The 25762-nt window shown below is 35.7% G+C and overlaps 2 protein-coding genes across 3 annotated transcripts; both read left to right on the top strand.

Moving 5' to 3' along the window:
* Positions 1-20126, top strand: LOC107042109 (probable tRNA (guanine(26)-N(2))-dimethyltransferase). 2 transcript variants are annotated; one of them, XM_015263000.1, is made up of 8 exons: positions 1-209; positions 287-395; positions 3229-3639; positions 6511-6804; positions 15642-15809; positions 16835-17184; positions 18097-18230; positions 20066-20126. In XM_015263000.1, exons 1-7 carry the CDS (start codon positions 100-102, stop codon positions 18215-18217), a joined length of 1563 nt encoding a protein of 520 aa, XP_015118486.1. In that variant the 5' UTR covers positions 1-99; the 3' UTR covers positions 18218-18230; positions 20066-20126. The 2 variants fall into 2 exon arrangements, with proteins under 2 accessions (XP_015118486.1, XP_015118487.1); XM_015263001.1 differs by lacking the exon at positions 6511-6804 and having other exon boundaries at positions 20066-20125.
* Positions 19925-22135, top strand: LOC107042110 (phosrestin-2). Its single transcript, XM_015263002.1, has one exon. It carries the CDS (start codon positions 19966-19968, stop codon positions 21088-21090), a length of 1125 nt encoding a protein of 374 aa, XP_015118488.1. The 5' UTR covers positions 19925-19965; the 3' UTR covers positions 21091-22135.
* The last annotated feature ends 3627 nt before the right edge of the window (positions 22136-25762 follow it).

The following is a 25762-nucleotide window of genomic DNA, read 5'->3' as shown; positions in this document are numbered from 1 at the left end:
CCTCCGGTCTGACCTTGAAACGTCGACTCAAAAAGCGTTATTTCATACACAAACAATTAGAATTTTTAATCAGTTCTTACATTATTTCTTTCTTATTCAATGGAAGGTGGAGAAACCCAAAAAATAATAAAAGAGGGAAAAGCAGAGATTCTAGTGCTGGAGAAAAACGTATTCTACAATCCTGTACAGGAGTTCAATAGAGATCTCAGGTTTAATAACCTCTTTCAAAAATGCGCTTCTTGCGAAAACAAATGTAAAAGTACAAAAAACTTATTTTGTCGTATAGCGTAGCAGTTCTGAGTCTAATTGCAAAGGAGAAACATGAAAATTTCACAGCCATCAAAACAGAAACAGTGAAAATCAATCCGTCGGATCAGGCAGGGGTAAAGCATGAGGTAAATTAGTTAATAAAATGTCCATTTCCTGTTTCGAAACTCTGTCTAAGGCCGGATTACGGAAATGGCAGTTAAATTGGAAAGAAAACTATAAATATTCCTCAATTTTTAAAGTGACCGTTCAAAGGATAATTTCGTAATTATTTTTATCATTTTAAAATTTAACTGAAATTAATGATTGACTTCACAGCTTTCTGAGCTTTTGTGTGCTTTTAGATTTCTAATCGATGTTTTTTAGGTTAAAATTCACAAATATGATCCATGTTTTGGATATATCATATTCGTAATCGAATTACAGTATTGGCAATTTTTCAGACACTTTACAATTAGTTTTAAGTGAATATTGGAGAACTGCATTGTTATCTGTTTACTATCGATCAAATCCATGACTTCCTGTTTACATATTATGAAAACTATATTGAGCCCTTGCACGTCAAATTCGAAATGAAAAAAATCTCATGTTTCCGATTGGCTTGGCAAGGTTTTCTGAAGAGTACATAAAACCAAACTCCTAAAATTTTTAAAGCGATTCGATTTTTTTAGCGAGTTATAATTTTTCGAAAAAATCTCACTTTTTCCGCTTGAATTTTGATTGTTTGAGAAAAAGGTGCAATAATTGAATTTATTCATTAAGAATTGAATTTTCGTTTTCTCAAATTTGAAGGTAATTAAAAAAGCCTCAAAATGAGCGCAACTAAACTCAATTTATTCTATTTTTAGAACTATTATGGCAAAACCATTTTTTTTTCAATCTGTAATTACTCGAAAATTTTATTTTTTACGCTTCGCGGGAGGGAACTCTGACTTTGCGCCTACTCCGAGACGGGAAATCGCGTTCTAACCACGGGAAGTAAAATAAAGGACCCTCAGCCGCGTGCTTACCAACCTCGCCTTCGGCTCGGCTGGTAATTGCACCGGCGGCTGAGGATCCTTTATTTTCCCTCCCTAGGTTAGAAATATACTATTCCCTCTTAAATTGGATTCACTGGCACTGTCCTGAAAATTGCAAGTCAACTGTCCATGAAATTTCATTTTTTTCCAGCAGTGTATCATTGAGAACGGGGCCATTAATAATAGTTAATAAATAAAATGATAAATGATGATTAATAAATAACATAAAAATGATAATAATTCAATTCTATTGAAAAGTTTTTCGATCGAGCGTAAAAAATAACCCAAAAAATTATCGTAATAAAAATGACGGTTAATTTGCAACTATTTAGACGATTTCTGGTCATTTTGGCTCGTCTCTGACGCAGCTTAACTGTGACCGTCATTTTTGCATGCACAATTCAGTCAGAGTCAAAAAACGGTCAGAAACCGGTCATTTACGTCTAACCTAACCAAAAGGAATAATGACGCCTATTCCACACCTCTACTCGGAACATATAACCATCCCTTAAACGCTGCGGTAAGGGAGGGGACACTTCAGAACTCTGACTTATTTAATAATCAATGAATTTATGACGGATTGCATTTTTTATTCATTTTGGAATTATCAAACCGTTGATTTCTGACTTTTTCAACGTTGTCAAGAGTTTATCCTAAGAGTTTATCCCCCCCCCCCCCAATGGCGGTTGACATGGCGCCATTTGCCATGGTAAATAATACATTTCTTTTTTTGTTGGTTACTACATTTTTAATTTTCTCATTATTTGCATCATTCCTCAATAAAAACTAAAAACGCTGTTTCAAAACTTTAGGTTTTCTTTTACTTTTTTAAGCATACATCTGGATTTTTTGCGATTTTCGGTGTCACACAAAACTGAATGGAAATTTCTAGATAAAAAAATCTGAAAAAACAAGCTCAATAACATTCGAAAGATAACCCATCCGGTCCTTAATTCAATTATTTCACCTTTTTCTCAAATAATCAAAATTGAAGTGGAAAAATTGAAATTTTTTGGAAAATCATAACTGGTTGAAAAAAAATCAAGTCGCTCGCCAAATTTTGTGAGAGTTTGGACTCATATTTTTCTTCTCAGAAAAAAAATCTCCAAAACAATCGGAAAGATGAAATTTTTTTCATTGCGCATTTGACGTGGAATTGCTCTCTTCTAAGAAACACATTGTATCAGAAAGTATCCAGCTATTCAAATCATTCCCTTTTTCCAATATCACGAATTTTTGGAGGAGAGCGGTAGAGGAGTCTAGAATTCCGAACTCATTATAAAACAAATATCTATAACACTTATAGATTTATTCTCTGCTGAAAAAGATATTTTACGTCATTTACATTCAGATGTAAATTATATAAAATATTGTTCTTTGCAGGGAATGGAGAGGATCTCCGTGGTTTTGGTCAATATTAAATATGAAATTTTTTATTTTTATGTGGTTACCTGAAAAGCCAGTCGTTTTATGAATAAATAAATCTCGAAATAGTACATTGTGTTACTAGTGCGCAAAGTTTCACTTCTTCGCACGCATGTGCAACACATCCTATTTCTTGAAATACCCGCCGCTTTCCTTTTTTGGAGCTGTTGTGGGGATAAAGTGTTTGATTTCCTATGCGTTTCGCATAAAGTTCAATTTACTTTACCCACGACCTTTGAACTTTACGGGCGTCGTGCGAAAGACGAAAACATTTTATGCTCACTAAACGGCCCCGATAAGTAGACTTATAAAAACCTTTCCTTGGGTATGACATTTTTCATTGACAAGGTTTCTTGAGAAAATTTTGTAAACGAGATTTTGAGGACCCCGTTCAGCAGATATCTATCTGTGAAAAATATTGAAATCCATTGTTTTAAAACTCATTCCCTGTCTCTTTCTTATCGCTTTAGCACTAATTCCATTTTTGTTCAATTTTTTTAATGGATCCTTCCTTCAGAATGGAATCACAATTTTAGAAGCTCTTTCGGCCACTGGACTTCGCAGTATTAGGTACGCTAAGGAAGTTCCATATGTTCGTCAAATAATAGCCAATGACATATCTGCGAAAGCAGTCGAGAGTATTAAAAGAAATATCCAGCATAACAAAATTGAAGACCTGGTAACTCCGAGCCATGAAGATGCGACGATGGTCATGTATCAGAATCGGAAAACACGTTTCGATGCGGTGGATTTAGATCCCTATGGTTGTCCATCGATTTTCCTTGATGGAGCTGTCCAGTGTCTCGACAATGGAGGACTGCTGCTGGTCACAGCGACTGACATGGCGGTCTTAGCTGGGAATTCCCCAGAGACTTGTTTTGTTAAATATGGGGCAGTTTCCCTGAAATCTAAAGCGTGCCATGAAATTGTAAGTAAAAATTATCGAATAAAATAATCAATTTGATTTTTTTATTATTTTCAATTAGTAATTTGGTGTTCACATTCTATTAAAAATTTTTATTAATAGTGTATTTACCTTAGAATTAATTTATTTTCAAAGTTAGAGTAAAGATTGTCCTGTTATAATTGGAAAAAATTAAGTAAAAATGGCTCGATATCTCATTTTATAATGACACATTGACGAAATCATTTCATCCAGCAATAGAAATTTATTTCTCGGTGAACTTGCTTCTACATTTCCAGAGCACTCATCGATTGCCGCATGAATAGATCATTTTGATTAAGAAAGTCAATGTATTTTCGGGCACTTTTTTCATTTTATTTCTACGATTTACTGACTTATTTTTGCCTCGCAATAAAAGCTTTGCAATCGCAATTATGTAGAATGATCTAATCATTGGGGGGAGTTCATCCAAGGTCATGTGTAACATAGTCATCCTCTAGAACGACATGATTGTCATAATTGAAACCTGACTTACCTAGAAATGACTCGACTGAAGAAATACCTTATTGAAAAAATAAATACTTCTCTCAAGTAAATGAATACTTGGCAAAAATAATATGAATTCCCTGTTGACGAAACAATTGTCTACAGAAGTTGTTTCAATATTTTATGTGAGGCGACAACATTGAAAAAGTCAAATACTCACACTTTCACAATTCTAAAACGATTAGAAAATTCAATCTGTCTTAAATTCATTACTTATCAAATAAATCAGGATTTTTAAGTGTCCTCGCCCTCACCGTGACGATCAGGCAGATAGTTATATGTTCTGAAGTCGAATTGGCTTGGAATAGGTCATTTTTTCAACTATTACTAGTCATAATTTTTTTTCCTTTATCATTTACGTATTGTTCCCGGAAACGATTTTTTCGAAAAAAAAAATCATTCGTTTAACGAAGAGCGACTGCGAAGTAATTATTCTCCTTTGGTGAATACATCGGTCATTATATCCCCAAGTTACCTCTAAAATTTCAAATAAAAAGAAATAATGTTTTTGAGTAATTTCAGATTGAAAAAAAAATTAATTTTGCCCTAGCGACTCTAAAAATTGAATAAATTGAGATCAATTGCGTTCATTTTTAAGCTTTTCTAATTCCCTTCCAATGTGTGAAAACGATACTTCGATTCCTAATGATTAAATTCAATTATTTTGCCTTTTTCTCACACAATCAAAATTCAAGTGAAAAAAGTGAAATTTTTTGAAAAATCTTGACTCGTTGAAAAAAATCGTATCGCTCTGAAAATTTTATGATAGCTCGGTCTCATGTACTGCTTCTAAGAAAAAAAATCGACAAAACAATCGGAAACAGAACTTTTTTTTCATTTCGGAATTACCATGCAATTGTTCTATACCGAGTCGATTTTCGACATATTAAGGAATTTATTAAATTATTCCAATATGAATTAAATGAAGAATAACATGCCACGGCAAATTTATGGTAGGAAATTTCTTTGTATAGGGTAAGGTACCCAGTAGATGGACACTGCCCTATAGATGGACGAGCTACTTTTGGATATGAAATTACGCAAAAAAATACTGAAATGTGAATTGGGAATATTGTCTTTGGGCTTGTCGTCAGCGTGCTGGCCCTATAAACCAAAGCGTCCTAGTAGCGCAGGTTCGAGTCCCGGTGATGAAAGATTTTTTCATCGCCGGAAAACGAACCCAGTGCATGTGGAGTTAGATATAAGTTAGCTTAGAGGCAAGTGCGGGTAGGGAATTAGGCTAGGGTACCGCGTAGGTACTGGGACGGGTAGGTAAAAGACCACAACGGTCATACCATCTGGCACCACCTAATTAATTAATTACTGAAATGTGAATTGTTCCTTGAATTTTCACTAACTGTTGTGATTCTTAACCCCCGAGTGACGATTTTTTTCCGATCAATTTTTTTTTCAATTGCTAAAAAAATAAACGTCCATTTACTGGGCGGTTTTCTTAGGCGTCCATCTACTGGGGGCAGTTTACCCTAGACGACACGTTCCTCTTAAGGATAATCGGGCGAGCTGGGAGGGTTCGAAAAAAAGCAGCCATTTTTTTCATTTTTTTCAGGTATTCTGCAAATGATGGAAAAGGCGTGTACAAAGTTTCAGACTGCTGGGGAGCATGGTCAATTTATTATAAATTTTTGAAAAAGTGGTCATTTAACCCGTGATCTTATGGAAATCAAAAAAACTGTAAAATCCAAGAAAAAAATGCAGCCAAACTCATGAAACTTTAGACACATTTAGAACATGTGATCAATGATTTGTTGAGTGAAAAAGATTGTGGCCTAGGAGCATTGTTTATTAATAATAGCGAAAAAGGTACTGAAAAATAAAAATTTCTGCGCACGCAGCCCAAACGAGCAGCAACGTCCCAAGTACCGATCGGGTGGGGGTAGCGCGGTCAATTTAAACGTCTCTTGAGAGAGAGCGATGAAGCGTTGTGATTGGAGCTCCCTCGAGCCAGTGGTACCAGCTCCTGGTGAAAAAGGAAAAAAACTACTGACGATGTTGCCACTTTTTCGCATGGATCAATGTTTTTTCATTTATTAAAAAAAAAAACAATCTGAAAACCATTCAATGCGCGGAACAGATACAAATAAATTTGATTAGCTCCAAAAATAATTTTTAACCGGAGATACTCCCTAATATTGCCTGAATTTTGAATCCGAATGGGAAAAATTTTTTTGTTCAGCGATTGGTTTTCTGGAAAACAATAGAAACCCCTTCTGCTTACCTCCTACATTTCCTCCTCACCTGATTATCCGTAAAAATTCAATTCACTATGTTTTACCGTTTCACAACAAAGTTAATGACTTGAAACTTTTTCCTGGATTTCATTTTTTCTAGGCTCTAAGGATTCTTCTGCAACACATAGCAGCTCACGCAGGGCGTTATGGACGTTACATTGTCCCATTACTCGCTGTGAGCGTAGACTTTTATATTCGAGTATTCGTCCGGATTTACACTGGTCAAGTTAAATGTAAGGAAAATACTAGCAACTTGGGAATGGTCTATCAGTGCACTGGATGCGAAAGTATAATGATCCATCCACTCGGAATGAAAAAACTAAACGGTGGCTATAAATTACCCATGGGACCGCCTGTTGACCAATTATGCAAATTCTGTCAGTATAAGCATCATGTGAGTACTATGAAAGTAATGGTGAATATACAAAGAATACAATGTAGAATTAATCTGAAATTCCTGCAATTTCGAATCAACTAGAAATCTTCGCGCGCGCATCTTCGAGCTATGGGTTTCAGTTTCATGCATACATCCGCGCGCACACACACATACATACACACACAGACATGTCTTCCAAACCGTTTCAGGATGACTCAAAATGTCTTGAAACGTGGCAACACATCGAAATTCAACATTTCATTTTGGGGTTTATTACAATAATTTCTTTCCTTTGGGTCGAGAAGTTAAAAATCCGCAGATGGCTATATCTTTCATACAAAACTCTAAAATTTGTTAGTAAAATCGGGAATTTTCTAGAAAAATCTATAATTTTCTAAAATGCCGGCAGATGGTGCCGACCGTTAGGGGTATCTGCTAAGGTATGATAGAGGAAGGTATTCTCAAGTGTCCCGCGAGGTATTTTCTACGGGACACACCAGGCGTCACTGCAGTCAATTTTGGCCGTCCCCACTACCGCTTCTCTGCTCCCTTCTCCTTTACCCCGCGATACCCCTACCGTCCCCATTGTCACCAAACTCTCATGTATATTTCATAGATTCAATTCACATGTCCCCAAAATTATGAAGATCAACGTGGAAAACTCGAAAATTCGTATTATTGGACATCAAAGGGGCAGCGTATGAAAAAATTTAATAGAAGACCCAAGCGCTCCCTCTAAGAAATTCTATTAAATTTCTATCATAAATCTATAAGAATCCTATTAGAATTCTATTTGTTTTTTTTTTGCGCAAAAGATATCTAATAGGAAAATCAATAGTTTGATTTTTTTATGAATTTTTTGGGCGTAAAATTTCCAGGTTCATTCCGCTGTATGTTTATTTGTTTCTCATGATAAAATCCAAGAGAAAAAATTTAGAAAATTCATCCCCAAGAATACTTATAGAGAAAAAAATCAATTGATTTTTCGATTAAATATCTTCTATACAAATGGTGCAACAAACAAATGAAATTTATCAATAGAATTCTTATAGTATTTCAATAGGAATTCAATAGAATTTTCAAGAGAAATCGGTAGATTCTTCTGATGAATTTTGATAGCATCATATTAGGATGGAAGAGTTCTTGGATGGAGTATTTTCGTAACTGAAGAATTCAGCATTTGGAATTCTTCAAAGAAAATCTTCGGATAAATATAAAGAGTTAAATATTTGAGAAGAATTGAATGTATAGCAAGAGTAAGCAACATGAATAACAGAATTCCTTGTATTACACTGATTTTTGTCCCACGTGCGGCGCAAGAGACTTCAGCATATGGTACCAGGTAGTGGATCCTCCCTGGTCCCCACATAGCCTGTGATAAAAACTTACGCCAAACGAAAGTAATTGGGCAATACAATAATGGATTTTTTAGATTTTTTTTCTCGCTGTATATTGTGGAAGACTCACTAGTTTTTTGGAAGTATATTTAGTGAATGTGGCCCCGTTCTACATATAGAAATTGTTGATTTCGTTTTTATTGCCAATGCTATCATTTTGTATAATTTATTATATATTGAAATATATTCTCAATGTTTAGATGGGAATATCATGGAATTGAATGCTGAAAAAGAAGTAAAACATGAATATTTTTAAAAAATGGAAGACTAGACAATATGGCCATTATTTTAAATTGCATTTGAAAACTTTATATTTTTTAAATAAAGGCATGTGTTTACGAATTCTTGACATTCCAATATGTACTAGTCTGAGCATCCGACAGTTCGACGGCTCCGGGGACGGTAGGGGAAACGGAGGAGTAAGGGGATTCAAAAAGCACAGCGGGTCGAGTCTGGTAGTAGAGAAGGGGAACGGGTCGACTGAGATGCCACCTTGCTGGTCTGCTGCAACTATCGCGCGGGACACTTTGCATAACAATGCTTGAGAATACCTTCCTCTATCATACCTTAGTATCTGCGCGAATGACCCCCAACATCCCAGAAAACAATTTTTGCCAGTGCCATCTAAAATTTAACAGGACATCGGCAATTTCGACAAATTGTCGACGTACTGTTTGCTGGGATGAAATTAAAGATGTGAGGCGAACAGGCCAATTGCTGAACGGTTAAGGGAAATTCGAGTTTCGCGGTAAGACATAAAATAAAAGATTCACCTAAATGGGAATATGATAGCTTCCATAGCTTCAAGAATGTTTTAACTAGCAACAAAACAAAGAATAATAAAATTTACAAATAGTTGAATGCAACTGAAACCCTTGTTTTCTAGACGCCTGGGCCATATTTATTTTCTTTATTAAATGTCGATCAACAGAAAAAATAATTGATCACATGATTATCACTAGTGATATGATTGAAAGATTAAATTATTAGTATAATTTTCATTTTATTATTTAAGGAACATTTTATGGAAGTTGACATTGTTCAGAAACTAACCGCCGCCCAGAAATTGATCTGCTGACCCTGTTCACGTCAAATTCCGAAAGTTTCATCTGAATAACTTAAGAACCACAGACAATTTTGTTCAACATTCAAAATATCATTTTTCTAGGACTAGGCGAGGCGTGCTCTTCGAGCGCACTAGCTAGGCCACATGAAACTGATATTTACCATCACAGATTGAATTAAGTCAAGAATTTACTGATTTTGAGCGGATTTCATCGGCTTGGATTAAGTATTCAATGTTCTACGTTTTTTATTTTATTGTTTAAAGTGCTCAAATCTACAGGATTTATTTACACTATCCGTAATGTTCTATAAACTTGATCTAAGTATTTCCATTGCTTACAATCGTTATTTTCAGATTTTAAGTCTACTATTTACAATGAATTTGTGAAGTATTTTGAGAGTTTTTGGATTTGTCGTTTTCAATAAGGGGGAGATTGAATTTTTTACAGAAATTTTATATTGGTTCAGCTCTCTAAAGAGTGTCGTTCTTTCATTGTTCAGGGTAGGACAGTACCACAGGATGTGGTCAATGTCCTGACTTTCAAATCCGCATGGGCAGCTACCATCATCAATTATGTTTATTCGTTTTAGAGAGGCTTTCAAGTGGTAATGATTGGCTCTAACTAGGTTGACCCATGAAATCAGGCCTCTTGGATGTTTTGAACCCTTGAACCATGACTTGAAAGACGCTCTATCGAATTGGTTGACGTCTTCTACCCCCTTACCTTCAACTTCAGCCTGGTATCTAATTTCTCTAATCTTATTCTGTTTTTCATTATTTTTATAAATGGCTCTAAGGTCTGTGTATGGTACTAGGAAGTTGGTGTCATTATAATGTGATGCGTTTTTTTGCTAATTCGTCGACGTGCTCATTCCCCTGGATTCCCCTGTAAGCAGGAATCCAGTAATACGATATAGAACTATTATATTCATTATTATTTGGAAACTCTGCATATTTTGTCTTAATATCGAGTAGAAATGAATTTGTTTTAGTATCTAGTCTTGTCGATTCAAGGCTCTGGAGTAAGCTCAGAGTATCTGAGAGGATGAGGGAATTATGATCTTTATGTGAAATAGCTAAATCGAGAGCCATACTGAAGGCCACACATTCAGGCGTGTAGACAGAGCTGGCATGATGAAGCTGAACAGCTCGGCTATGCCGCAGATTAGGGCAATAGCAGCCAGCTCCAACGTGACCAGTGCTCGGATCCTTACTTCCGTCAGTGTAAATGCAGTATGCCTCTGGGTTCGCTTCGATTATATCTGCTTTTATAACATCGTTTGAATTTTCTGTCGATTGGGCTCTGAGGCCAATATCTCTATTAATTTTTATGGACAGTGTTGAGACATCGTAATCATTTTTGAAAACATCGAAGTGGTTTGTGTACATGATTTACTTTTCATTCAGTATTTCGTTGATATTTTTAGTTATAATTTTGTCACTTGGTTCCGACTTAATTTTTTAAATCGAAAACAGGAATTTGATAGTTCCTGTTATTAATGTCGATGAATTCAACATGGCCTTTGATACGAAAGATTTACAAAGAAAATCAGCTCTCTCTTTGATGTATGTAATCTTCGATTCTCCCATGATTACATTTGTGAGCGTGGAGCGGCGGTACCCTAACGCAAATCTAATTGCAGCGTTCTGAATGCTATCTAGTTTAGAATTATTAGCTTTGTTGTTAGTATAATATATAAACAGGCCGTAGTCCATGACCAATCTTACAAAATCTTTATACAATATAATGAGTGTTTCAGGGTCGGTTCCCCACCATGTGCGTCTGAGATGTTTAATAATGTTAAGTGACTGGAAACACTTTTCCTGAATTTTGCCTATGTGATCTTTAAAATTGAGTTTTTGGTCGAAATGAATACTCCAAAATCTAGCGGAGGAGCTAGATGTGATTTCATAAGTTCCTACTTTAATCCTCGTTCGGGCAGGGTCAGAACCCTTCTTACTAAATCTGACTAGAACTGTTTTTTCAGGGGCGAAGTCTAGACCTAGTTTTTCTCAAGTTGTTTGCTATTGATTCTACCAATGCTCTACTTGATACTGATTTTTTGTCAATGCTCCACTTGACACCACTTTTCATAAAACAATCTTTTTGCTTCCGAATGGAGCCATTGAAATTACTCAATTTTCCCATTTTCTAATTTTGCTTGAAAATAATGTAGAATGGTATGAAATGTAAAAGCGCAAAGTTTGACTACCATGTGTGTATGTGTGAAATTCACTCGGTAGTCAATTTTTAAAAAATCGAAGAAATAAAGTGCTAAAATAATCCAAAAATATTTCTTTTTTTTTTTCAGATTACAGGATTAACTTCGTCCCCAATTTCAAACCTATTGAAAAAACGGTTTAAAAAAATCACCGTTTATGTCTAAATCGTTGTTAAAAATATTTCGAAAACTATTCAACCGATTGCAATGATTTCTTTTTCAAAACATTCGCCTTGATATCTTCTATGTCAGTGAATGAGAATATATCGCGTGTTTGAAAGCAAAATGTCTTAAACGCCAAAAAGCTACTTTCTGAGTTTCTTAAACCGAAAAGAACGTACCTCCACTCAAGTTTTCCGCAATTCTCCATGAAAATGCTGGGGAGACTTATTATAATACTTATATTTTCATATTGATCATTTACCGCATATAGGGCCTTTTTTCTTTAATTTGTATGGTCTGAAATTGAAAATTATTACAATTATTGAAATTAGCCTTGTATTTGACCGATTTTCTAATTTTGATTGCAAATGGACTAAAATGTTATGAAATGTGAAGAAATGATATTTTTGGGGTCATGCCTGTGTTGTCATTGTCTGTGACAACTTGGGTTTTTGATGATTAATTTTTGGACAATTCCACATAAATGTGGTGAAATTTGTAGATAAAAATCTGAAATTTCGGCCCATTGTAACTAGGATTGATATGAGCTCACATTTGGTGCGCTGCTTCAGCCCGATCACCCCAGTAGTTTCTTCAATATCTCAAAAACTGCTGCACCGATTTCAATTTTTTTTCAGAATACTCGTCTCGATGGCCTCTAACTGGACCAATCAAAATATCTACACCTGTTTTTATATAAAATTTCCAAGTGATTGCCGTTTTTTCTTTTTTAAATTTTTTTCATTCTTGTGCGCACGATCTTTTAAGAGTAAATAAAAATAGCAACTGAAAATTTGTGAAATTTATGATTATAGCTGTTAGAATATTGAAGGTTGGTGTTTCGGATGGGCTCAATCGGCCGAGCAGTTTCAGAGATGTTTAACCTTTTGTATAAATCTATTTCATTAAAAGGTTGCATATCTTCCTGTAGACACTCTGTAGCATGTGGTTACGGTTATATGTCTGTTACAAGGACAGGAAATTGCTACGAATCCATTCGGAAACTTACTACCAATGAAATTGGTAGAAAAAAAACTAATAACGCAAAAAGTAACCCTCACATGCCTTTTTCGGATAGGCTCGAACCCCTGCTTGTTTCAATATACGACCTTTTACCTTTAATTTCTACTCCCAAAAATTAGAAATTGACCTAAAAGCAGTAAAAAGTCGTAATCACGGAATTTTTTACTTTTAACTTTTCCTTCTCCTGGGCAGTTTAAATGTGAGGTCGTTAATGTAATGAGTTATTTTCTTAATCCGAACCCCAAAAAATTTGATATGGAGGATGTTTTAACTTTTTTTTTCTACGAAGTTGCGCATCAGACAAAAATTTTGAAAGTACAATCTTTAAAAAATCTTGATAATTATGAAAATTATGATTTTAGGAAAATGTCTAGTTTTTTTACAATAACAATTTTCATGTCACATGATCATTAAAATTTTGGCTGCTTGAGAACTATCAAATTGCTCATTAACACATTTAAAGAACATGAAAAGAACTTCGAAAGAAGACGTCAAACCATGCATTCACATCAGTTTTACGGGATTTATGCACCGAAACGTGTTTTTTTAAAATCGTGATTATCTCAAAAACCTAATTTTTCAAACCTATTTTTGTCAGTTTACCAGCTCATGTTGATACTTTAAGTGACCGAACTACTGAAAATCACCGATAATTGCTGTTAATCTTTTAATTATACCACCAATTAGTGAATTCTTACTACAAAACTTCTGTGTCAAAAGATGAACTCCATAGATGTTCTTATTTTCATCGATTTTGTATCAATCATATCAAATTTCTATAAACATCATACGAGAAAACTCTGGAAAATTGAGAAGGGTGAAGTTGTGGAGAGTTCAAAAAACGATTTTTTATTTGTTAAAGTATTTTTATACAACTCCCGTGAAAGCTAGGTTTTTTGCTGCGCTTTTATTAATTTATTTTTCAACATAACTCGCGATTTATTAAGCTGGATTGAATTTCTCAGCCTCCCACCTTTTCATTGTTTCTCTAGCTTTATTGAAATGTAGGATAAATATATTTCTTTCGATTCTAGAATGATTAAAATAACGTTAATAAAGATTTGCATTTCAAAAATTGAATAACTCAATTTTCAACGAATCCACGACATTTTTCAAAATTTCTTTCTCCCTAGAAAACCTAACAATCCAATCACTCATCTTTAGGGAAATTAAAAACTAGGCAAAGCTCTTGAAATATTCAACCTCTGACTTTATTGTTCGCAATTTCACAATTTTTATTGAAGATTTAGTAAATGACGTTGATTGCGCTCCTGCACAATATAAAAAAAACAGGATCATTAGAAAATTTCTAATGATTGCAAAAAAAATGTGATGTTTGAATGACAAAGACTGGAAAATAAAATAGAATCAGAACTTTATCTATTGGCGAATTGCGCTCAACAGACATGTTTTTTGTGCAAGAATTGGTGGAAAAAGAAAAAATTCAGACAGAATTTGACAGTGTAAGTAATCAGAGGTAGACAAAAATGATTAAAGGTTGATCTGTTTGACATGAAATATCTCATACGATTCTTCCCATGCCATTTAATCTCAAATCTATGGATATCGAAAATTTGAATGGAGGGGTTTCATTTCATCCAGGATGATTATTTTACTTTGCATTTTATTGTGTCCGGGTTATACGTTCAATTTCGAAAAATGCCATCTTTTAGCACATGAATTTGACTAAAAATGCATTCATTCGCGGAATAATTGGATCATTAACAGCAATGTTCGGTCATTTTGAGTAGTTTATTCACTTAAAGTATTAATAACTGCAAAACTGCAGCGAAGGAGTGACTCTAATTGACGCGAAAATATTCGTTATTTTATCGATGATTTTTGGTCAAAATTTCCGATTAGAAAAAATTTGGTTTTTCAGATAATTACGGTTGAAAAAAAATCACGTTTCGACGCATAAAACCCGTAAAATTGAAGCGAGTTACGCCTCCTTTTGCAGTGTTTTTTTAGGTTTTGTGAGTGTGTTGAAGTGAAATTCGATAGCTTGAAAGAATTCAAGAATATTAATGATAATGTAAAAAATAGTATATTTTGTGTCGAGTGAACGATATTTTTCGTGTCACGGGACCTAAAAATTAATATATATACCTCGCCATGGAAAACATATCACCCTCCCCCGCGTAATTGCCATCCTCGCCTTCGGCTCGGAAGGCAATCTTGCCCGTGGGGGACGGTGATCTGTTTTCCAAGGCTCGGGCATGTAATGTACTATTTCCACAGTGATTTTTACTTTTACCAGTTTGGGGGGGGGGGCAATATCCCGGGCTGGGAAAAGTGAGAAGCAGTACGGAAAACAAATTATCGAAAAAGACTGGAAATTTTAAACAAAAAAATGCAGTCTTCCGAGTTTACCAATACTTTTAAATGATTTTTGGATACTTGTCTCATGCTCAACTCCTCCGAAGAAAAAAGATGAGAAAATCCCCGACATTTAATTTTGGGCTCCGAATTTGGTGTGGAACTGCTCACTTGAAAAGATACATATACATATCAAGGTAAAAGAAAAATCTGAAATTGAAGATATGTTCCCCTCTGGTGAGTCATTTTTTAAATTTTATAAAACCAAAAGGTCGTTCTTCCAGTGATGACTAAACTCGAGATGTTTTACTTTTTTGTGGGGTCAATTTGGTGGTTTTCCTAAAAGCAAAATGTCATATATACTGGTAGATACAACCTTTTGCCGAAGAAGGATATTTTTGACGTATACAATCTTATGCTTTTAGACCCGCGGTATCTAAAATGCCCGATAGCTCTGTTGTAAGAGTACCGGAACGTATATTTGGACGTATGACTTCAACTCTCACCTAGTTATTTCTTAATTTTTACCAGGATTCATTTCCTTTCAATTTCACTCCCGCATCAGCTGAACTATATGACCCGAATTCTTCTGATAAACTCCTCAAATTCATTTTCAATTTGGTTTTGGTAGACGGAATCAATTTATGATTAATTTTCTTTTTTCAGATAGGAGGACCCATTTGGTTGGGACCTCTGCATGACCAACCGTTCGTGAGAGAACTGATAGATAGCATAGAGACAATGAACCTGACAACATCGAAACGATTGATTGGAGTTCTTAATGTCGTTACAGAGGAATTAGATACTCCTCTTTATTACGTCCTCGATCGATTGGTGAGATTAAGATAATCATCCACTCTTCTCATAAATTTTCACGATCCAGATGCCAATTTTTTATCTATAAAATGAAGATTTTCTTGTGCATATTCACGCATAAAAATAAATTCTGCGTACTACAACATTCGAGCATGTTTCTAAAATACTATTTTGTCATTCCGGCCGTGAGGCAGCGCTTCACGGACGCTCCGCTCCGCTTCCGTGAATCTCTGCCTACGGCCGTCATGACAAAAAATACTGTTCGTCATACGGCCAAAAAAAACTTTTCTAGCTCATATGATTGCAGCCCTCGCCTTCAGCTCGGGCTGCAAACTCATATTCGCCAGAAAAGTTTTTTTCGGCCTAGTGACGAAATATACTGTTTCAACAATTGTGAATAAGTAAAGATACTTCGGCAGTGTTCATAGGTGGAGAAAAACTGTCAATCAGCTAAAGATACAAAATTTTCAGCATATGTTGTTGGATATCTTCAAAAATGATCATCAAAGTTTCAAGGAATTGCAATTTTGATGATTCCAGTAGCGAAGTGGTAAAACGGTACAAGTCAATTTTGACTATTGACCAATTTTCAATCAATATCTCGGAATCTCAAGGAGATAGCAAAATTTTTATTATAACCTTTTTTTGTAGAACCGATTGAGGGCTACAACAAATGTAATTACGATAATTTCGCTATCTCCCTTAGATTCGGAAATATTCCTCAAAAACTCAACTGGGAGATGAGTCGACTTAAACCGTTTTACCACTTCGCTACTGATTTGAAATATTTGACGATGCCTAGCTAAAAGAAAGCAAGTCCTTGAAATTGCGATAATGACTTTTTCCAACAACATGTCCAAATCTGTTTAGCACACTGGATTTTTTTCTTCCCTATAAAATACAGCCCTGGTACCTTAAACTGATTAAATAAAATACATTTTTGCAAAAATTTTTTCAATAATCAAGATAGATATAAGCAACTTGTCAGTAATTAATATAATTTGAATAATTACGGAATTTATTTACTATTTATCGCTGTGCAGATGTCGATAGTGAGATGTGACACCCCATCAATGGTAAAGTTTAGATCAGGATTACTGAATGCAGGTTACAATGTCTCCTTTTCTCACGCGCACAGATTATCAATAAAGACTGATGCACCCGCAGAAGTTATATGGGATGTGGTCAGAGCCTGGGAGAAAATACACCCAGCTAAGAGAGAAAAACTTGGTAAAGAAAGTCCAGCATTGGCGATTTTGACTACTGAATCTACGAAAGAAATTTCGTTCGATTTACATTCTGAGGCTAATCCGGAATCGAGAAGAATGCACATGCAAAGGTTTCAAGTCAATCCTACAGTTAATTGGGGGCCTGGTGCTAGATCAACAACGATGTATGCTTTTTTTTCATCAATTCTTTATTATATTAGAAAATAATAATGGTAGAAAACTGAAATGCCAAAGAATTAAGAAGTTATGAACCACTGGTTTCGCTTCATTTGATTCGAATTATTAATTCCTGATGTCGAGGAAAATTCGGTATTTCTTTGGACTGACGACGGAACGTATAAAACCAACATTTTTTCAACACCAGTGTTTGTTTCCGCGCAACCTTTATAAAATTCAGAGGTCATGCGTAAAGTACATTCTCGTGCATGAAAACTCGGAATTCACTTTACGCACGACCTTGAACTTTATGCACTTCGTGGACAAAAACAACCACTTTACTCTCACCACCGTTCCAAACAGTGAACTTAGCAAGTATCACAAAAAATAGGATGTGTTACGCGTGCGTGCGAAAAAGTGGTTCATTACGCACTAGTAGCACAATATACTATTGAGACAAAAATTAACTTGAAATTTACTTCACACACGACCTGGAACTTTACGCACTAGTTGCACAACATACTATTCTAATAACTATGAAAAATTAGTTACAGTAGCTTTGACAAAATAAAATGAACAAATTTCTTACTTATGCATATTATAAGACTTATTTTCAAACATGAAAAAGACAACTTTAACAGTTCGAAAAAAATTGCAAATTTTTTCGTACTTGCAATTTTGAATAAACATAATTTTTTAAATGGAATTTTCGAAGAGTTTGTCTTTAATTCCACAAAAGCAAATATAACCAAATGACCATTGAATTCGAATTACTCCGGCTTTATTAAGTTTTTTCCATTTTCAAGATTTGTTTTGGTTTATTTTGAATTGGGATTTCTACATAAAATTAGATTTTCTTTAGAAAAATATTATCCAATCAAATTGCATCAAATCTGCAACATCTTCATTGAATGTTCCAGAATTGATCTCAGTGAGAAAACATCAAAGCGGGCACGAAACCAGAATAAACACAAGAAAAAATTCGAGGAGACGTCTCCCTCCGGTTCTCCACCTCTAAAGCAACAAAAATCAAATGTATGACTCATCATAAATGGTAATATATTCATACAATATGAAACGAAAGAGTATAATGCTTGACTGATCTGATACAGACACCCTTTTTTATTATTTCTCAAGAATACGCAATATTGCCAAGGAAAAATCAGCCCATGGAAAAAATAGTGCGATTCTTGAATTAAGGCCCGGACGGATTATCTTCCGAATGTGATCTCGATTGTTTTTCCATCTTCATAATGTAAAATATATCACATTTCCATTAGATTTTACATCACGCAGGAGTCCCTAAAAATTATTATTGTACAATCAAACAAAATAGAAAAAAAACAGCACATTTTCAAGGTGCGCTTTTAATAAAGATTAAGAAATAAGTCCAATAGAGAGGAAAAAGTGAATGGATAATTTATCATGGTAACTAACGATCTGACAGGCATTGGCTACTGCGACAAATGACGACCTAACAGCCATTAGATACATCAAATTATTAATTTCCAATTTCCTCCCTATTGGGTTTATTTCCCAATATTATTCAAAAACGCTCCTTGAAAATTTTCAGTTTTTTTTCAACGTTTTTTTAATTGTACAATCATAATTTTTGGAGCTTCCAAGGCTATATAAAATTGTATAGCAATTGGAGATCATTTCAGATTATCAAAATAAAAAAAACCAAGATCACGGTCGAAAGATAATCCACCCGGACCTTAACGTCCAAAACTACTACTTATTTTTCTTCAATAACGAAATTAATGAAGTTCAAGATGTTTGTTGTTAAACATTCATATCGGAAACGAGTCATTCTTGTAGAAATTCTCAAATACCTTTTTCCAGTGCGAGTAACCGTATTTCTTCAATTTCTCCCAAAACCTGCCATCATCAGAATAATTCCTCGTAGGAAACAAGATTCCAAAAACCGAAAACCTACTCCTTATTTAACAACTTGCCTGCTATACTTGAAACTATCAATATCTTCTCAATAATATGAACTCAATCATGTTTATTATGTACAAACAAATACGTCAATTAAAACGCCATTCTAAAACCCTCCACGTAAGTGCCATCATCGCTGTATAACTTGGACTTAACTTCTTTGTTAATTACTCGTGCTCATTCATTCCTAAAACAAACTTTTCTAAGGCAAACGTTGTCTGTTGATAAATGCCCTTGAAACCATTCCATACAGAGATAATGTCGTGAGTATACAATTCTAATTTATTAACTCAGGGGCAAAGGGGTGCACCGCAATAAGTCAATTTATCATACCTGGTTGAATGTGGAATTATTCCAATAATAAGCGATTGTGGAAAAAACTCAAAGGCTCAAAAGTTATTTTCCATTTAATGGAGAAATTTTGAGCGGAATTTTCCGTTGCAAAAATCTGCATGGCGGTACAAAAAGGTTGGGGGTTTTCTTCAATTCCTTCCCGTTTTCTAAATAATGCAAAAGTAATAAAATTGTCCAGTAACTCATTACGGGTTGCCGCTGGCGAATTGTGAACAGACATACACATTTATTGAGATTTGCACCTATTACAGTATATTTACCTTATTCCCTTTTTCATTGATGATTCAAATACGTCAATTCTCACGTCACCCATTCCAAAACCTTCACCTGCACGATATCGGAAGTTTTCATCAGTTCTCTTAATAAGATTACGAAGCCCTATTACTCTGAACTACTCCTAAGTCCTCCCTATAAGAGCGTCGCCCACGTCGCGCACCCCAGTCTCGCCTCTAACAGCAAAACTGAATAACCGGGAATCTTAAGCCATCAAAATGGTCGTAAACTTCAAAGTTTTCAAGAAATGTTCTCCAAATGGAAAACTTTCTCTCTACCTTGGTAAACGTGAGTTCGTCGATTACTTATCTGGTACAGAGGCTATCGACGCAGTCCTGCGAGTGGACCAGGACTACATAGACTCAGGTCGAAAGGTCTTCGGCCAATTAATCTGCAGTTTTCGTTATGGACGCGAAGAGGACGAGGTGATGGGCCTGAATTTCCAAAAAGACCTCTGTCTGGCTTCGGAGCAGATCTACCCTCCTCAAAAAACCGACTGCAACAGGACTCGTTTGCAAGATCGTCTCTTGAAGAAATTAGGCTCCAGCGCTGTTCCGTTCACCTTCACCTTCCCCCAATCTTCTCCAGCAAGTGTCACTCTTCAACAAGGAAAGGAGGAAGGTGGTGATCCTTGTGGTGTTAGCTATTACGTCAAGATCTTCTGTGGCGAACATGATAGCGATTTCACTCATAAAAGGAGCACCATTTGTCTTGGCGTAAGGAAGATTCAATTTGCACCGACTAAAGAAGGCAGACAACCGTGCACTGTAGTCAGAAAGGACTTCTTACTGAGTCCTGGAGAGCTGGAGCTTGAGGTAACACTCGATAAGCAGATTTATAATCACGGGGAGCCAATTGCTGTTAATATTTGTGTCAGAAATAACAGTAATAAAATGGTAAAAAAGATAAAAGCTTTGGTGCAACAGGGGATAGACGTCGTTATCTTCCAGAATGGACAGTTCAGGACAGTTATTGATGCTGTTGAGACGCAGGATGGTTGTCCTATCAGTCCAGGGTCCACGTTGCAAAAGGTAATATACCTCAGACCTGATCTAGAGTGTAACAGAGAGAGACGGGGGATTGCACTTGATGGAAAACTAAAGAGGGAGGAGGATCAACTCGCTTCGAGTACCTTGTTAACCACTCCTGACGTCAGGGATTCGTTTGGAATTGTTGTTTCTTATGCTGTAAAAGTTAAGTTATATCTTGGTGCACTTGGGGGAGAACTCACAGCCGAGCTACCTTTCATTCTCATGAGACCTAAGCTCTCGGAGAAGATCAAACTGGTGCCAACTGAGAGCGTTATGATCGAGGATGTTCCAGAGGACAAGATCAAGGAGTAGTCAGAGCTGGACAGATTTTGAGTGAGAAATTTAGAGGGGAAGTGGTAAAATGATGGAAGGTGGCTTGACAGGTTTGAAAATGTTGAGATTTTCTTAGATGTGATCAGAATGAGAAACCCTCATAGAAACTCTTTTCCAAAATGGTCTATTGCCGTCCTTCGAAATTGATAATGACAGAAATAATTGAAGAATTAATGAGTGATACATTAACATCAGCCTTTTACCACTTTTCTACTATCGTTTTGATTCGCCCAAAGGAAAAAACTAAACCGATTCTTGTTCAATTTCCTATTTCAATTTTTCCAATGAAAAATTTTGGATTGAGAACTCTTCGTTATTTTTCTTCCCGAAATATTCATTATTGATCACTAAATGTTTTATGGCTCTTCAACTTGAACTATAATTTTTAAATTGTTTAAATTCTGGTCAAACCCAAATAAATTGGTTTCTTCGCTTCATCTTTTTGAATAATTTTTAATAGATTCTCCATGATTTCTGTTAAATTATTGTTCAAGTAAGAATCGAAAAAAGTGTCGCTCCGGAAGGATTTTCCGTGGATTACGATGGCAAGTTTTATCCGACTCACCTAGCAACGAATGTTGTTGGACGAACGAGCGTAGTAAAGTCAACCATATCGTAGGAATTTGTCTGATTCGAAAACATCACCGGAGTGTACTACACAAAATGCCAAAATATCCCAATATATATAATAAATATATATGAATAAAGTAATCAACTAACTAGTTTGTAACTGAGAGGATACGACACACTTTCGATTGTATTTGTACTTCGCTTTAACGATCCAAAAATCTATTATACTCCATTATGAATTATTGATATTTCACTTATATATTAGCGAAAGATTACTCAAGAAATAAGATGTTATAATTAATAATATTTCGAATACATTGGTATGAAACAGTATGTAATCAATACCATTTCTATAATAACAGCTACTCATGTATTCTTTGTTATGTAAACTCTAATATTTTGTCGTCTTGAAGAATGTTCCCAATAAATAGAAAACGACTGAAAGCTTGGAAAATCATGATGTCATACGGCAAATGATATTTGGATATTAGATTGTATATTTGGGATTTTAGATGAGTTGAAGACCACTGCGCATGTGCGGGCGGACAGCCAGGAGAAAAAAAGCACTGTCAAGCTGGTGCTGGGATAATCACGAATTTGCGAATTCCACAGACAAGTGGAACTGAGAATATTTCAGCGGAATTTCGCGGTGATTTAATTTCAGGTGCACATGATTTACGTAATATGTGAAACATTCAGCAGCTTTAATACTAGTTTTAAGGCTTTCGCGGTCATGATTAATGATATTATTGGCTTCCGGATGGATGCCGCATTTGGTTTCAGCATTGCGCCGACGTTTCGCAAACATTGCAGTCTGCATCTTCAGGGCTGTGAGCTCCGATGTCTGAGGGTAGTCCTCTTATGCCTTCCCCTGCGACGGTGGGGGTAGGGGCAGGGAGGGGGGAGGTCAGCCAATCATATGTTTTAAGTAATCAGCTGATCAAACCAAACGCGGCATCCATCCGGAAGCCAATAATGTTAGCTTTAATATTGTTCATTATTTCTTTCTCTTGTATTTCATACAACTAGACCACAGCAGCAGGAGGCTATCTGATTCTTTTATTTATTAGTGGAAATACTTCGAATACTTGCACTCTGATCGGCCAATGAGAGTGCGGTCTCCAGGGTCACGTAACATTTTTCATTAAAATGTGGGGAAAATTATCATCTTGTTCATTCAACCGTGGCCGGGTACCCCGCCTGTTCCAAAAATGTCGCAATTTTTGTTTTCTCTTTCTGCAAAACTTGGCATACTCGTTTGTTTGCGGGGAAGCTTTAAGGGAAACATTCTATCAATTTCGAAGGTTGACTGGTATTCATGGGATTTCTGGACTCTGGATTTCGCCAAGCAGAATAGAGTATTACAATATTTGACAGTTGTTTGATTGAAAAAATAATAATTCCAAACGCAGGAGGAAAAAGCTTCAAAATGGTCAGGTATTTCCCGATAGCTTCATTCCAAATAAATGAGAGTTTCAAAAATGTACATGAATATGATATCAGTGATTAAAATACAAGTAATTTAATCTTACTCCTGAGCATTCGTAACAGCTTCAAGGAAGAAAAAAAATCAATACCGGCATGCGATTGGCGCCGAGCTGGCTGCCAAACTGTTCATGACAATTATCAATAATAACAAAAACAAGATAATTAACTTTTTTTAGGATGATTTTTAGTATTAATTGTGCCCTACCTACCAAGCCCTAACGCAATCATCGCTGAAAAACCAATTTTGTTAACTTAAAATATTACCCTAACGTGGGCTCGAACCCACGAGCTCACGACTACAAATTCGACGCCCTAACCACTAGCCTACTACGCAATTCGTAAAATCTGTATTTCAAATCGTCCATAGTAATTCCACATCGGTTTGTTTTTGATTTGAACGTTTTATTATTCACTTGATAGAGATATTAAGTGATTCAACATAGTTTAATCGGTAAATTAATTCAATAATGAATAACAATAATCATAACTATTAATTATAATAATAATTATAACTGATGATTAATTTTGAATGACGATTTTTTTACGATTACACCCTTAAAATTTTCCTCTCAAAATTCCACCCTTACCATTCAACACTTACAATGTCACCTTTATGATTTTTTTGCCCCTTTCCATTATTACGATTTAACCTTTACAATTTTACTCGTCAGATATTACCCTTATTCTCATCAGCTTACCCTTCCGACTTAACTCTCACAATAACAGCAACGGCTGGAGGCCAATGACCAAGCTCCGGGCTACCGCTGGCTGGGGTTTAGTTATCGAGCTCCGACATGCCAATGTTGAGCCAAGGCTGGGCCAGATCTGCCAACCAAGGCTCGGTTACCCGCCCTTTCCCCGAGGGTCAAGCCCTGGTCCCCAGGCCTGGCCGAACCTCGGTCCAAGCTTGGCGCCCAGACCTGGCAGGCCCAAGCTTGTACCAGACTTGGCCCGTTTTTCTAACACTGGCATTTCCTACCTGGGAGAGGGGCGTCGCCCAAGTAGAGTGAGAGTAAGAGGTTACGGGACACACGGAGTACGAAAAATGTGCGGGAGTAGACTGTTTACTGCGCATTCACCAAGCGCAGAGGGATATACACGCATATCACTCACACAAGTTTGGGGTGCTCAGAGTAAGGGAACACTCCCCACTGTTGCTGATCGCTGGGAAGCTGGAGAGTAGAGAAGTTAGGGAGACTCTACTGTACCTCACTCTAATTGGTCAAAATCAGAATTGAGAAAATAATACCATGTACTTCCCCGAATGCAACGATTCTATTGGTCGAGATTCTGAAGGAGGAAATAGGCACTGTAATGCTGATTGGGATGTGCTTCGTAGCATCAAATACTGGGCTCTGATTGGCCGAAATCCGATGGCCAGAAATAATCCGCCATATACGACTCGTGCTCAAAATTGGTTGACTCTTTTCTTTAAGCTTCCTTGCATAAAAAGAGTGTCCTAAATTTTGCCGAAAAATTTGACACATTAAATAAATATAACTGGTAATTTTGGAGCGCTTGTGGTCAACTATTCAAAATTTTAATGACAGGATATTCAATTTTCTATTGTATAGGGTCATAAATATAATTTTGATATAAAAGAAGTAAATTCAAGATTTCAATTCAAAATTCTCTATGAAATAAAAAAGCACTAGAAAAAGCACGCAGATCAGAACATAAAAGATTAAATAGATGCTCGACCGTGAGTTGAAAAAGTCTGCACCAAGGACGTTGGTCCTGCTTCTCCGGTTTTTGTATTTCATAGAGAATTTTTCTCCAATCCTTATTCAATCTAAAAATATTTTTCTCGTAGACATCTGATTGGGCCATATGGCCATTCATTTCACATTTGACATTTCTGACTTGGATTTTTGCTTTCGAATGGAAGCCTTGTGATCGATCATTTTTACGATCTCATAATTTTGTTTGGAAATTATGTAGCATGTCATGAAACGTGACATATGATATGACGTGAAGATATGATGTTTTTAGAAAATGTGTGTATGTGTGTGCAGATTTTTCATATTTATCACACGCCAAAATGATCAATTCTTGTTTGTCAGATTTTCATACATAAATTCTAAACTCTACAAAATTCACGAAAATTCTTCGGTTTCCCAAATAATTCGAGAAAAATCTGTAATTTACGGTTATCTGGAAAACTGTGAAATTTTCAGAACAATTCAAGAAGTTTTCTAGAAAATCAATTCATAACCCTCCCCTGATTTTTCAACGATTACATATTTTAATCAGATTATTTTAAAAAGTAAAAGAAAGAATTAATCGATGATCAAAATTTATTCATCGATGCTTCACTCTTCATTCTCTTAATTCTCCTTAAGTCATTATCAATATTTATAAAACATCTATGAGTATATGAAGTTTAATAAATTCGATTTCTTCATTTTCATAACAAACAGATAAGCGCGCGCACAGTCTAGTATAATGAAAACGGGACGACAAATCGGAAAAGTGTCATTAGTTACATTATATAAATCATCTATGAGATTTTCAACGGCGTAACTATGGTATTTTTTGGATTAACAGTAAAAAAGATACGCGCATAGCAACGGGTCGATATTCACATTCTCGC

Source organism: Diachasma alloeum, unplaced genomic scaffold (genome assembly GCF_001412515.2).
Source record: "Diachasma alloeum isolate Michigan unplaced genomic scaffold, Dall2.0 Dall_scaffold_00418, whole genome shotgun sequence".
In the NCBI taxonomy this organism is placed as follows: Eukaryota; Metazoa; Arthropoda; class Insecta; order Hymenoptera; family Braconidae; genus Diachasma; species Diachasma alloeum.
Note: the sequence above shows the minus strand (reverse complement) of the source record. Positions and strands in the feature narration are given on the sequence as shown.

Coding starts and splice junctions, on each gene's coding strand:
- LOC107042109 (XM_015263000.1), top strand. CDS start 100: ATGGAAGGTGGAGAAACCCAAAAAATAATAAAAGAGGGAAAAGCAGAG. Junction 210..286: donor GAGTTCAATAGAGATCTCAG/GTTTAATAACCT, acceptor TTTGTCGTATAG/CGTAGCAGTTCTGAGTCTAA. Junction 6,805..15,641: donor TCTGTCAGTATAAGCATCAT/GTGAGTACTATG, acceptor TTCTTTTTTCAG/ATAGGAGGACCCATTTGGTT.
- LOC107042110 (XM_015263002.1), top strand. CDS start 19,966: ATGGTCGTAAACTTCAAAGTTTTCAAGAAATGTTCTCCAAATGGAAAA.